Here is a 14888-nt window from a genome sequence, read left to right as displayed (position 1 = left end):
ATGTTATTTCCTTATACAAAATTCTTTCTCATTTAAAAACATTCTCATAACCTTTCATATCCCTTGTTTTTCTACTTGCTGGCTCCTCTCAGCCTTGCTTACTTCATTAACTTGACATTTCAAAATAATCTGTGCAGGATCTCTGCATTTAGTCAAAATTACTCTTTTTCTTAGTAACTGTCTTAATTACTTTCTCTTGTTGCTGAGACAAAACGCCAGACACTTAAAGTTAAAAGGGGAAAGATTCATTGAGCTCACAGTTCGTAGAAGTTTCTGTCCATAATCCACTGGCCCCAAGGCAGGGTGGTTTGGCAGAGAATTACTTCTTGGTGGGCAAACTATAGCAAAACAAGGGAAGTCATCTCCTTTTATCTTATTCAAACTACTTAGGACAAGTAGCACTCACACCCTTAATCCTATTGCCCTCTGGGCTAGCAGCGCACTGTGAATCAATCACACACTCTAGATTTAATCATCTCTGAAAAAGCCCCACCTAGGACCACATGAGGCTTTGGGGAGACATCTAAATATAAGCCATAGCAGTAGCATAATATAATTCTATGCTTTTAATAGTTTTTCATCAAGAGACAGCTTAATTTCTTTTTGCACTCTTTGCATATGGAATTGCACATGCTAATTAGAATTTTCACTCTTAAATGATCCCACTTCTTGTGAAAACCCAAGAAGGCAAAATTAAATTATTTTTCCAAGTGTCATCAATTTATGAAAGCACATTTACAAGGCCCAGGTATATTGTCTTTTGTAGACTTAAAGAAGCAAAGAGTATTTGAATTTATAGTCACTAACTGATATCTCAGTATTCCAATTTATTTAGAACATTCTCAATGTTTTATCTTTATTATGTACCTTTGTAGAAATTTATCCCACCTATATTTACTTATTTATTCCTACCAGTTACAATCCATGAAAATTGAGATACCAGACAACTGTGATCATTTCTTTGTTATTTCTTTCCCAAACCCCTAAAAGTTGCTCTACTTGATGCATACAAAGCTTTGGGCATTGCATCTAATCATGTAACAGAGATAAATACAATCTTTTTTTTTTTTTTTTTTTTTTTTGGTACTGTGGATCAAATCTGGGACCTTGGGCTTGGGAGGCAGGAGGTGGATAAATACAATCTTGATTGTCCAGCAATCCAGGGAAAAATGTATGCTAATAGTTCTGAACACATTTCTACTTTTATTTAAGCAATGAATTTAAATTAACTTCTCTATCAAACATTTATCTAAAGCATGTGAACTAAATGTCCCCTGGGTTAATTTGACAATGTAATTTATGGGAGCTCTCATTTATCAGGCAATTTGAATGGAATTCCTTGGGGAGTTTTTTCACCTGGACACATCATGTGACATGCACTCTAAGGCAGTGCACACACGCACACACATTCACAAATCAAAATCATATAGCTTTCATGGTCAAGTTTTAGTCAGGAGACAGAGTAACATAATAGTATAAATGTACCAGCTTATAAAAGGCAAGTCTGATCCAAATTATATTCATGACAATGTGACACCAATGAGAGTCACCCAAAACAGTTCACCCTGCAGCTTGGTTTCCACACATTTCCCCTGCATCTCTGTTTTCCTTTTCTCTTGTCTCAAATGAGAGTAGGGGCTAGCTGCACTCCAGCCAGGACTGCCTGGAGTGACAACTTCCATGCAGTCTTGAGTGACCAATTATCTTAATGTGGACAGCAGAAAAGCCAAACCTAGATAGAGGTCAATAAGTATTTGCACATTAACCCTAACTGCAGTTTGAGAATCATCTCAGAGGTATTTGTTACATGAGGCATGCCAATCAAGGATATTAATGCAAGCACACAAAACCTCATAGTGAATTTGCAGAAAAAGCCCATGAACTGGTATCAATGAACTTGATAATTTTTTGTAAACAATGATGAAGAAATCCCTGCCAAAAAATGGAGTGGCTGCAGGCATTCCTGCCAAAAGACTGTTTCTAGGAACTCCAGGGCAGTTTAACTTGGTGAGGTAAAATTGCGTTCTTTGCAATGCTGTCACTTGGACCCATTCTCAGCATATTTTCTCACTCCAAGAACCTTGGAGCCAACTAGTATTTCAAAAGAAAGATTTTCATTTTCCTTTTTATGGGCTTATAACTCAGTACTACAAAACAAAACAAAACAAAAAACAAAAACAAAAAACAAAACTAAACTAAAAAACCAATCACTAGGACCACTAATCGATCAATTAGAGGATATTTAAATATAATGATCCTCAAAATACAGTCTTTAGTCTGCTTGGGAGAAGAACATAGATAGGAACTTTATTAAACATTATATCAAGTACACGTTGAAGCTCTAGAGGCAACTACTAAACTATTAGTAACTAATGAACCACTAAAGTACTCACTTTTAACCCATTAGAAGAAAAATAAAAGGAATGAGGAAAGTTTCAGAATGCTAAAAAGAAGCTGGAAAAGGTAGAAAAGTGAAAAAAATATAAACAGAAAACAAAATGTAAGTGATAACAATGTTCAATAAAATACATACACATTCAGATTAGACTCAAATTCAGCCATAGTACTTTTTTTTTCTATCTAGCAGAAAACAAATACTTTATTTTTTTGCTTTCATTTTATAACCCTTAAAGTTCCTTAATTCAACTAGGGCAAACATACTTTCACAAAGCCACCAGAACAAGGATCATTTAAAGAGCTGGATGTAGAAAATATTATTGCAGTATACTACAAATATGGAACCTTTTTATATGAGCTACAAAAAGCAGCATTTGCCTTTATAGAGTTGAGAGCAATTTTTACATTAAAAAATTCTATAAATGAAGAAGGGAACACCAACACAACAGAAGATATGCCCATCACAGGTGCCCACCCTGGGAAGCACACAGGCAGTGGTCACCAACCAGGCAGGAGGACTGTACGCCAGGGCCACACGGAGGCCTCTTCTGGGCTAGGGACTGGGTCACATCTGGTTCCAGGTCAGATTTCCTTCCCACCTCACCTGGGCAATGTGTCACTGAGGACAGGGAAGACACTGCCCACAGGCTGCGGAGTGGGAGCAGCAGGGCATCAGGAATGCAGGAGTGGATGGCGTGGGACCTTCTGGGGGCCAGAGACAAGGAGAGTGTCTTGAGGCCAGAAGAAGGGAGGAGCGCAGCATAAAAAATAGAGGCAAGAGGGGATCATGTGGAGGTGATGATCTGGAGGTGCGGGCAGCACTGACAGGAGCTCCCTAGCCCAGAGACACAGGAAAGGAGGACAGCAAAAGGAGGAAGGGGATCCCTGATAGTAAACCCAAAGCCAGCCTCACTCCCAGCCCATCCCTGCAAGCCAAAGCTCGACTCTTTGGCTCCCAGACACTGGACCCTGCATGGCCATTGTGCTCAGGCTGGCACTCTTGGCTGCAAACCCCGAGGGAGGAACTGTGGGGCACCTGCCCTACCCGGGGAGACTCCCATGCCCTGACTTCTGTGGCTTGGCTGGGGGGGTGGTGCGGTGCTGCAGGTGCTGCTGGTGGAGGTGCAGGGCGGTGGCAGCTGCCACTGCAGGCCCAAGAGTGAGCAGGGTGGGGTAGAGGGCAGCATGCAGGACAGTATGGAAGGTGAAGGGCCTGGGGTGGATGGCAGAGGCAGGGATGATGTGGATGGGGTGACTGGCGAGGAGGGTGGCCGGGTGGCAGGGGATGATGGATGTGAGAGCTTCGGGTTTGTTATGCTCTTCTTTTTATAGGAGCTTGAGGTTCTGCATTAGGTTCTTAATTGGAGTTCTCTCTTGTTTTCCTGATATGGCCATTGACTGTTATGAATTTCCTGCACAGAACTGCTTTCATTGTGTCCCATAGATTCCTTTATATTGCACTGGCATTATCACTTACTTGTAGAAACTGTCTAATTTCTTCTTTAATTTCCTCTGTGACCCATTGGTTTTTCAGGAGGGTGTTATTCAATTTCCATGTGTTTGTGGGGGTTTTGTGGTTTCTTATGTTATTGATCTCCAATTTTATTGCACTCTGGTCTGATAATATACAAGGGGTAACTTCATTTCTTTTACATTTATTTAGAGATGTCCTATGAGGTAGCAATGTGGTCTATTTTGGAGAATGCCCCGTGTGCAGCTGAAAAGAATGTGTATTCTGATTTTGTGGGGTGGAACACTCTGTATACATCTATTAAGTCCATTTGTTCAATAGATTGGTTCAGTTCTAGAATTTCGTTGTTAATTTTTTGTCTAGATGATCTGTCTATTTGTGATGGTGGAGTATTGAAGTCCCCCACTACAATTGTATTAGTGCTTATTTGGTCTTTCATGTCCATTAATATTTGTCTTGTATAGTTGGGGGCATTCGTATTTGGTGCACATATATTTATGATTGTCATCACTTCCTCTTGGATTGTTCCCTTCACAAGGATGTAGTGACCATCTTTCTCTCTCTTACTTAGCTTTGGTTTGAAATCTGCTTTATCCCTAAATGAAGATTGCTACTCCTGTTTTTTTCCAGGTTCCCATCACGTGGGGAACTGTTTTCCATCCTTTTACTTTCAGTCTATGAATTTCTTTTTAAGTTAGGTGTGTTTCTTGTATACAGCATATTGTTGGGTTTTACTTCTTAATCCATTCTGCCAGTCCATTTCTTTTGATTGGTAAATTGAAGCCATTAACATTGATGGTTATAATTGATAGATATTTAGTCATTCATATCATAATGTTTTGCTATTGTTGGCTCCTTTATTTTATTTTTTCCCCTTTTGCTTTAGTTTCTTGCCTTGTCTGGTGGCTTCCCTCTGTTGGGTCTCATGGAGTTGTGATCTTCATTGTCTTTTTCTAGGATATTGTTTAGAATTGTTTGGAGTGCCAGTTTGATGTTCATGAAATTTCTCAGGTGTTCTTTGTCATTTTAAGTATCTTAATTTCCCCATCAATTTTGAAAGATAATTTTGAGGGATACAACAGTCTAGGTTGGAAGATATTTTCTTTTAGGGTTTGAAATACTTCACTCCTGGCTCTCCTTGACTTGAGGGTTTGTCTTGAGAAGTCTACTGTGATTTAGGTGATTTGTTTCTTTTCTCTAACTGCTGGTAGGATTTTGTTCTTCTGTTGGGTTTCTGGGATCATGACTATTATATGTCTAGGTGCAGATTTTTTTTTGATTGTGGCTAATTGGAGTTCTATATGCCTCACTTAACTGTATGTGTGATTATCTACCTCTCTCTGGGAAGTTTTCTACTGTTACTTCTGTGAACACATTTTTCTGTCAGTTGTACTTTCTCCTGCTTTTCCATGGACTCCCGTCAGCCTTATGTTATTCTTCTTTGCATCATCTAGCAGCTGTTGGATTGATTTCTCGTGGTCCCTTACTATTTGGAAGAAATCTCAGTTTTCATGTTCATTAACTTCAATCTTGTCTTCTATATCTGATATTCTATCTTCACATTCCCTTAATCTGCTGGGTAGACTTTCAGTGGAGTTTTTGATCTCCTGGATATCTGTTTGAATCTGTTTCATGGATTCCATTTCTGTTATGCTGGGTGATAATGGTTCCATTGCTTTCTTATGCTGGGCATTCATGGCTTCCAGCATGTTTCTGAGCTCATCTATTTGTTTTTAATCTGTTTCTGTTCTAGAGGCTCTAATCATGTCTTTCACTCGGCCCACCATCTCTGTAGTTATCTGGGAAATTATTTCTGTTCTGAATTTTTCTAAAGCCTCATTCATATGTTTGGTTGCTTCTGCGCTATCAGTTCAGGATGTCCAGGTGGTTGATTATCAGACTTTTCCACCTCGTTTCCCCAGAATTTATCCTTGGTGGGGTGGAAGACTGAGTTTGTGCCTTTGCTTAAATGTCTTCTCATTTTTGTTTTTGGTACTGTCCTGGGTTTAATTCCTAGGTTGATACTTTGAAATTGCTTATTGTAAGTATCTTTGTTGCTTGTAATTAGAACCCTTATGACATGATTTGTTCTCAGAGGTGTCTTCCAGATATAGGTGGTCTTTAGATTTTGAGTCTCTAATGACTCTGAGGCTGTCTCGTTTTCATTATAGCAGAAAGGACAACTGCTTAGATCAATCACAATGCCTTAGCTCAAGTGATACAATCAGCAATACCATAGCATCAAGTACAACTTAGAAAATGACAATTTGTGGCAGTTATTAATCTATCACCATTAACTGTGTGAATTAAATCAAAATTGAGTACCAATCCAACATATGTTTTTAGTGAATAAATTCTTCAATATAGCAATTTCACCCTTCAGGATGGGGAGTTAGAAGGAGTTGGGGAAGGAGGGATAGATAGGTAGAAGGATAGGGGAAGGTTATCAGTGAGGCCAGAGGACACAGGCAAGAGAAGAAAAGAAAAATAAAGAAGAAATCCAAATTAGGGCCAGAACAAGAACAAAAAGGGAGTTGAAGAACAATATGGGACAGCAAGAAAGTGAGTGTGAGAGAGAAGGGAAAGAGAAAAGAGAAAATAAAGAAGAGAAAAACAAAAATTTGAAAAGAGTAGGAAAAAAATTAAAAAGAGCAAAAAATAATTTTGAAAATAAATGATAAACATAAAAATGAAGGGCCTCCTTGAGGGTCTATCTCTGCTGTCACAATAGACCACATGGGCAGCAGTGTGCAGATATAAGTCAATGAGTCTCAGCAAGCCAGTCACACACCTGTGGGATTCAGGGAGATTTCTGGCCTCAAGTCCCAAGCTGAGTTCCCTGTCCTCCTACAGGGTTGAACTCTGCAAGTTTCTACTGCAGGTTCCAGCTGCCCTTCCCCTGAAGATAGTCCAGGTCCCGATGAGAGGTGATGATCCTGTTAACTTACCAGTATGGCGGTCTGGTGTCCCCTGTGGCTTTGTGGTGTGGCACAGCCAGGAGGCCAGAGGCTCCCGAGGTGCTGAGTGGGTTGCTGCTGTGGGCATGGCAAGTGTCAAGGGGTCTTCACCTTCTGGCTGGTCACAGGTGGGCATGGTGCAGGTTGGATGGCACAGGGCTCCTGGCTGCCAGCGCCCTCTCTCCAGAGGGTTCCTGGGTGGTTTTAATGATTCCAGTGTGCAGGGAAGTTCAGGAACCACTGCTTAACAGAGTCTCATATAGGAGAACTGCTGCTGACCCCTTGCTGGCTGTAAAAGGCTTATGGATGGAACTTCAAGTTAGGTTCAGAGTGATGTCAGTCCATGATTAAACTCAATTTGGAGATAAAACTGAAACACTACAGAAATGTTCGTCTTTGATGCATATAATGTGAGACTGTTTAAATTTTAAAACTCTGTCTGGACTTCTTTTAAAATTCACATTTGCCTCCCCTTGATGATGTTAAGCTTCATTTTAGATGGTGAGGGCAAGTGGAAGCATGTAACACACCTCACAGGACCCCTATGTTCCCTAATATACCATATCTGTGTGTATCTTAGCAATACAGCAAAGTGTTATCTGAAGAGTTGTGTCTGTTTGTTAATATTTCACTTAAAACTAATTTGGAAATGCTTGCCATGAATATTATACTATATAGACATATGCTGCATTATTATCACTGATTATTTCGGGATGGCCAAAGGTGTCATCAGTTTGGTGGGCACTAACATTTACTAGTAAGTTTTCTTGTCTTGGAGAAGTGATTTTTTAAATTTGGTATACAGCACTTTTATTATTTACTTTTAGAGAAATAATGAAAAAATGATGGGCAGGTAAATAATGAAGTAAGTTAACTGAAACAAATGCATGGCCTTCCCACTTAAAAAAAAAGAAAACTATTGTGGCCTGGGGATTCAGGTCAGTGATTCCACCACCTGCCTTGCAAGCACAAGGTCCTGAGTTTGATTCCTGGTACCAAAACAAAACAAAACTATTGTGTGGTTTAAGTTTAAGCATGTGGGCAGATATGTAGCATTTTCCCAGGGGTGAGGTTTTAGGGGTAGAAACCCAAATGACAAGGAAATATGCAATAATGTATAATCAAGAGAAAGGTGTTTCAACAGCACATTGCCTAGCATTTGGTATTTATGTTTGCTAAAAGCCAAAAAATTAAAATGGGAAAGTGCCCATATGGTACTGTGCTGAAACAAGAACTTCAAGGCGGTGCCAGGTCTCCTCTTGAAAATTTGTCTCAGTTTCAACAAATGATAAACTCAATCATTAACAATTTTTTTTCCTTCCACAGTGTGACCTTAGCAGTGTATTACCACATAAAGAACAGGTGAGATCTTAAAAATTTCTCTTACTATGCCAGTTAATTTGCACTATACCAAGTGTAGTATTAGGTCACGACTGCAGGCATCATAAGCTGTAGTGTGTTTTTAGTAACATATGGAAGCAAATCATTTTAGGTTTTTTGTTGCTGGGATTAGAACTGTTGAAAAAAAAGATCCCAGGGAATATTTGCTTCTATGGATTATATTGATATTTACTCTTTTAAAAATTAAAATTGAGAGTTAAAAGTGTATACGTTTGTGTGTGCATATGTGTGTGTGGGGGAGGTGTTAACACAGGGCTTCTTGGTCTTGGACCTGTTGATATTTTGAGCTAGGAGATCCTTTGTTGTGGGGGGCTGTCCTGCACAGGGCAGGGTGCTTAGCCAGGGTAGCTGCACTCTGCCTGGTGGATGCCAGGAACTTTCTGATAAATAAAAATGTCAACTGTTGGGCAAGATTCCTGCTGAAAATGCACCACTTCGTTAACATAAATACCAAAAAAATCTGTCTTTTATAACTCTAACATTTTTTGTTCCTTTTTTCATTGGTTGAAAGATACATCTCTCTTTACACTTGTGTATCTCTTCATTTGACTGAATAGAACACAATTAGATTCTCATACTTCATGGTACATTTGCAGTTACTTTTGAAGAAACAATAAGACAACTGAATATCATGGAGATACACAGTTGGACATATATGTATTTTTTCAAAATTTCCAATAATTGTGAATAGTCTTTTACTTTACATTAAACACCGTAACCATTAGTTTCTTGAATTAGGTTCAGTGAGATTTTACATGGTGTCTCTGAAATTGTTACATTAATACTCACGGCTGCATCTTGCACAAAGAATAGTTCTTTTACCAGTACATGATTTATACATTGGTCAGCTTGGAAAATATCGGTTCAGATTTCTTTATAACATCCAAAACACTTTTATATCATCACCAGTCTTAGCGTAGTTTCACTTAAAAGTGGTGTTATATGATAAGCAGCCTGTTCAGTTCATAGCTAAATCACAAGTGCCTTTCCTGAACACAAATATACTTCAGTATGCAGAAATACTTTATGTGAACTTTTCACTTATTCATAGTATGAAAAAGAAGGGCCAAGATTTATTAACGTTAGTCTTCACTGCTTCACCAAGGACAACCTTAAGAGAAGCAGGCTTTTAAAACTCCAACAATGATAAGTGGAATGACTGCTGATGCAGCTTGGTGTGGCAGTCTTAAAGCATGCTGAGAAATCAGAAGTTTTACTTTCTTTTGCTTTTATACAAGCATTCCAGTTGTCCAACAGTGAAAAAGCAAGTAATGTCTTCCTGCATTTGTAAGGACAGTTTGATCTCTGAGCCTCCTGAAACAGGGCCTGGAGAATCTGCAGAGGTCACAGACCACAGCAAACCACTGGTTCATGGAAGTGTATTAGTTTAATGAAAACACTGCTCTCTTATAAAAAGACAGCTACATTTTTAAACTCACCTAACAGAAATAAGAAATATAGTGAAAACATAGAGCACTGAAGGAAGAAAAGCCTGGGAAATCTGAATCTCATTCACATTTGTTACATTTCTAGACTTGAGTCCCCACCACTGCTGGTTTACTAGCATTGCCCATTGGGGAGAGTCATTACTTACAGGCACCTTTAGCTGGTCATCTTAGAAAAGTCTTCACAGTCCTTGATGCCCTGAATAAAAAGAAGTCTAGAGGACAAAATCCAGGAGAAGAATTTGTAAAACTAGGGTGTTGAAGTTTAGGGCTCTTTCTCCATCCTCCTCTACTCCTAGCAAGAATTTTACTAAGATATAAATGAATGCACTTAGATGTACTTTCTTCTTTTATAGAGATGTAAATAGATCCCTGGATATTTTGGATCAGAGATGCCATCCACTCACAGTAAGTGTCACCTTTTTTAAATTATAATTTTTTACTTCATGGAGTTGTGTTTCTTTCATGCTATTTTCCTTTGACATTAATTGCCAGAAGTCAATCACACTCTTCTATTTGAATTTAAATCACATCCTTTTCCACCTCATGTTGTATTGCATCTTTCTCAGAAATGAGGGGTTTTCAGGGCTGTGATAGAGAAGTGACTTGCAGCTTTGTTTTTGATCTAAGGTAAAAAGGTACTGCCCAAATAACAGAAAATGTAGCTTTTCAAAAAATAATTTTCAGTAGCATCAAAAAAATATAAACATTAGTTAATAAATCTCATAACATGTGAAATCTCTAAGGAGAGAATTAGGTTAAAAATGACATAAAAATGTAAAAAGTCACTTCCTCAGGCATATTAGTCACATGGCTGCTGACTGTTGTATATGACTGCATCCCTAGAGGCTGTGGTTGCAGGACACTAATTATATCATTTTAGACTTTATTACAAAGAATACAGCATATAATCAAAAAGACTTTCAGGCTAAAGATGAATTTGTGAAGGCAAAAGTAGCAAGGGGTATTGATTTTCTGAGCCTGTGGCCTTCTGTGTGGCTCACCAGTGCAGCACATCCCGAGAGATATGTTGACAGCGTCTCCACCTTGTGCAGCCCTCATGGAGAGTGAAGTGGTGGTGGCACACAAGGTGGTCACTCATGGGGCCACTGTGGTCTTCACTCACCAAAGTGTCATTATGCATAGTAAAAGGTTCCAGTGTTTCTAGTTGAAGATGAAAAGACATACAACCCAACTGAAATTACTTAAGGAACACAGGGGTGAGAGGTGAAGACTGCTGTCTTAAGAGTACTTAAAAGCTTTCTTCAGTGGATTCTCATATTGCATCATTTCTCTTTTCAGAGAGAGAAGCATCCAGAGGAATACTTTGAGCATGATCCTGAACACAGCTGTATTTACAGATTTGTTGCCTTTATTTTTTATGTTGCAATGGTACCAACTGAATGTGCAATAATAACTTTGGTAAGATGTTACTTATTTATCAAGGATGCTTAGAAACTGGTCTTGTACACAGAGCAAGGTCTTTTTTTTCAAATTAAACTCCTGAAATTATCATGAGAATTTTATTAAGAGAAGCCTATCAGAGGAAAGCAAATAAGCATACTTGGGTCCCATAATCATTATTATTTAAAATGATGTCTTCACTTTTCTTACCACAAAAGAGTTAAAGGCAGTTGGAGAGTTTTGCCCCATACCTCAGTGCACATGCTCACTTAACACCATGAGCCCTTACACATACTGTGGGGTGGGAAGGAGAGCAGGAACAGGGCCCCGTGAGCCACAGAGACTTGTTCTGTGCAGGTCAAGCCAGGTCCCAGGCTGTGTCCTCAGACACTGCACTGCCTTCAGCTCTCTGTTCCCTGGTTATGGGCATCAGTCCATCCCTGCTAAGCACTGGTGTCTGCTTGCAATGCTGCCCAGGATGGCAGTCCAGAAGTTCTTAGAAAAGCTTTGTTAGCCTGAGGAGCTGAGGAGCTTTGTGTTACCCATACAGAATTCTGAAGGTGAGATTTTATCATTTATGATAAATAATTTATAAGATTTATAAAGCCTTTTCTTTTTGTTTTGATACAAAGAGTTCAAATAGCATGCCATGTCTGTGAGCGCTACATCTACAATTTCTACCATTTAGGGAAAATTTACGTCCTTTTTTGTCCTTTTGTGCATGACAATATAGTATAACTTCCTTTACCTGCCATTTACATTGAAGTTTGTGTTGTAAGTAGCCTAGAACTGCTTTACAGTCTGTGGGAGGGGGTGCGTAGATTATGTGCAAACCATAAGCCATTTTATATGAGGGACTTGAGCATCTGCAGACTTTTCTATCACTCAGATTTAAGTAACAGCAAATCACAGCTCCCTCTACAGTCTTTACTCAGAGGGTAGCTCACCCAGTTCTTTGTGGAATAGATGTTTGATGTACATAAAGAATATGTGAGATTGTCTCACCAACTGCATGGAAGTTTATGAGTCCCAGGAATAGACTGGCAGCTCTGTTCTTCCTGTCATGAAGCCAGCAGAATGGACTGAGGTTCTGAGTATGTAGGAGGGAGAATGGGTTTTCATGAGGAGTGGGGATGGGAAAACAGAGGCACCAAGAAGGACCATCCTGTTTACACATAGGTTCTTTATAAAGGCCCTGAGTTTGAGGAAACTACAGCTTGAAGTCCTGCACCTGACGTGGTGCTCCGCTCAGCTGTCACTGGGAGGCACTCCTGTCCACCAGATAGTGCCACAAAAGGGTACATACAGTGAAAAGAAGATAAAAATGTACTCTCTCTGAGTCAGGCATTACGTTTGACCATGACCTGTCTAAAACCATTCTGAAACTACCAGCTGGGAAAGCTACAGTGCATGTTGAAGAAGCTCAGCATTTATTGAACAGCTCTATACCAGGCCTGTCTCTGTGGCCTCTGTGAGTGTGATAACAGTGCCACACTGCTGGACAACCTTGCCTGAGCTGTCCAGTCATCCTGTCACCAAAGTTAGACAGGAAATACATGAGCAGCAGAGGTGTCTGATTTCCATCTGTGAACAGAATCTCTATAGCACCCAGAAGTAGGAGGGACTTCCCCTCTGTTCAGACATAGAAGGAACCAGTCATTCACAGTAGTCTTTTTTTTTTTTGGTACCAGAGATTGAACTCGGAACTTTGTGCTTGCGAGGCAGGTGACAGCACCACTGAGCTAAATCCCTGGCCACAGTAATCTGTCTTAGCACAGCACTTACACAGAGCTGAAATCACAGAACAGTGTTCTCCTCTTTGCAGGTCTACTTAGAAAGGCTTGTGTCGTATGCTGAGATAGATGTCTGTCCTGCTAACTGGAGAAGGATCCTGCTGGGAGCCGTTCTTCTTGCCGCCAAGGTTTGGCAGGACAAGGCTGTGTGGAACATAGACTTCTGCAAGGTCCTCGGGGATGTTTCGCTCAAGGACATGTGAGTGTATAAGGCTTCAGTGGGCTATCTAGCCATTTTCCAGTTTACCTCCTCCTATAAACTTTGCATTTTAAGAAATATTTTCAAATATCACTTTATGCAGAAAATGGAAACAGGCACAAAATGATTACTTTGTGTCCAGCTACAGTATAAATATTCAAATTTTCCATCATTAATTGCTAGGTTTTCATAGAGTATTATTTAAATGATATACTCGGTAAGTAGAAATTTTTCTGGTGGTTTTGCCAGACATCTTACAAGATTACCACCGGAATAGCATAGAACAGGACATTCTTCATGGCTTTTTAAAAGTTGCTAGGCCCAGTCCCTTCTGTAAGGGCTGTTGTGCCTGGCTTTTGTTTGGCCACTGTTAAGGTCATAGGGCCAGTGAACTATTGAGTATAGCTTCCGCCTGAGCCACACATTGTCAGGTTTTCATCTGAACGCATGTCCTTGGAATAACCGGGACGTACACCAGGAAATGTTCCAGATTGCCATGCTCCTCCTGGCTAGGAGAGGGGCTGTGTGTAGCAGTCGGTCTGATGGGGTCTCTCATTCTGTGTATTGAGTGTGCACAGGCAGCTGCATGGCCCCGCAGCAGAGGACTGCTCAGAGATGAGACTGTGAGTCCAGTGCTCTGCCAGAGGTCCTGTGCTACAGTGGTTTTACTCCAGCCAGAACCTTTCTGTCTTCCCAAGTTTAAAATTGTCATGGTCACAGTTTGTCACCTTAGTAATAAGAAGGTGCCCTTTGACATGGCCTCATCTGCTGCCACAGGGAGGTGTTTGCCTTTCCCACACAGTGCAGTTTGTTTTTTTCTTTCTGATGAATGCTTGTCACCTGAAGAGTTTTCCCTTCAGAGAGAGAAGTGGTGGTTCTTTGGTTGGTGCCTCACTACCTCTCTTAAGTCCTTCCTCTCAGGAGCCCCTTGAAGATGGCTGCAAGCTCTTCAGAGCTAAGAAACAGCACACATCACTTCCTTTTTGCTCATTGTAGTGGGGCCTCATGAGTACGTGTGGAGTGTGAGTCACACAGGTGTGTCGATGGACTCTGAAGAACAAGCCAAAAGCCCACAGCAGGCGGGAATGGGCAGGGCATAACCTTTCCCCTCCACCCAAACACGAAAGTGTTGGGATACAGAAAGCATCCAGATACAGAAAATAGCTGTGCTTTGTTGGAACATGAGTGTTTTCTTCCAGTTGGGTAGCCTTCCTAGGTCTCAAAACAGAATTTACAGCAGTCCTAGAGCCTCAAAATGACATTTTTTAAGATGGCTCACTTGACTAAAATTGTCCTGTATTTGTTTTGCTGTTTTTCCTCCCCAGAAATGAGTTGGAAAGGCATTACTTGATCCTGCTCAAGTATAATGTTAACGTGTCTGGCGGTTTGTATGCCAAATACTACTTTGATCTTTACTCTTTAGCATTTGAAAGCAACATGTATTTTTTATTTGAGCCTCTCCCCAGAAAAAGAGCCCAGGACCTAGAGGTAAGGCTGTGCTTGGATTCAGTGGGGTTTCGGTGAGCACAAGGCCAGCGTCTTGACTGTATCATATTAAGCAGTGACTAGGGAAAGGGAAAGCGTTCCCATTAACACATCTAAGAGCTCACTAACCCTTTGTGTCCTATCTCTCTCTTCTTTATGGTGCAGGGAGAGATTCACATTATTCTTTTCTTTTTTCATTAAGTTCACTGGTACATTTTAGGTACACAATTCAGTTACATTCATCATTGGGAACTTGTACCTGTACATGATGTATCTTGGTTCTTATTTTTCCCCCATTCCCCTACCCTCCCTTCACCCTCTCCACCCTTCCCTATT

At 40.3% G+C, this 14888-nt stretch overlaps 1 protein-coding gene across 1 annotated transcript; it reads left to right on the top strand.

Annotated features, from left to right (window-relative positions):
- The first annotated feature begins 7538 nt into the window (after nucleotides 1-7538).
- LOC101707004 (cyclin-Y-like protein 1) lies at nucleotides 7539-14591 on the top strand. Its single transcript, XM_004870700.2, has 6 exons — nucleotides 7539-7582; nucleotides 8152-8187; nucleotides 10028-10079; nucleotides 10974-11093; nucleotides 12901-13067; nucleotides 14393-14591. The coding sequence occupies exons 1-6, from the start codon at nucleotides 7539-7541 to the stop codon at nucleotides 14589-14591; spliced, it is 618 nt and encodes a 205-aa protein (XP_004870757.2).
- The last annotated feature ends 297 nt before the right edge of the window (nucleotides 14592-14888 follow it).

The sequence above is a fragment of the Heterocephalus glaber genome, unplaced genomic scaffold, assembly GCF_053883595.1.
Source record: "Heterocephalus glaber isolate CG9 unplaced genomic scaffold, H.glaber_assembly_v1.0 deba00001673, whole genome shotgun sequence".
In the NCBI taxonomy this organism is placed as follows: Eukaryota; Metazoa; Chordata; class Mammalia; order Rodentia; family Bathyergidae; genus Heterocephalus; species Heterocephalus glaber.
Note: the sequence above shows the minus strand (reverse complement) of the source record. Positions and strands in the feature narration are given on the sequence as shown.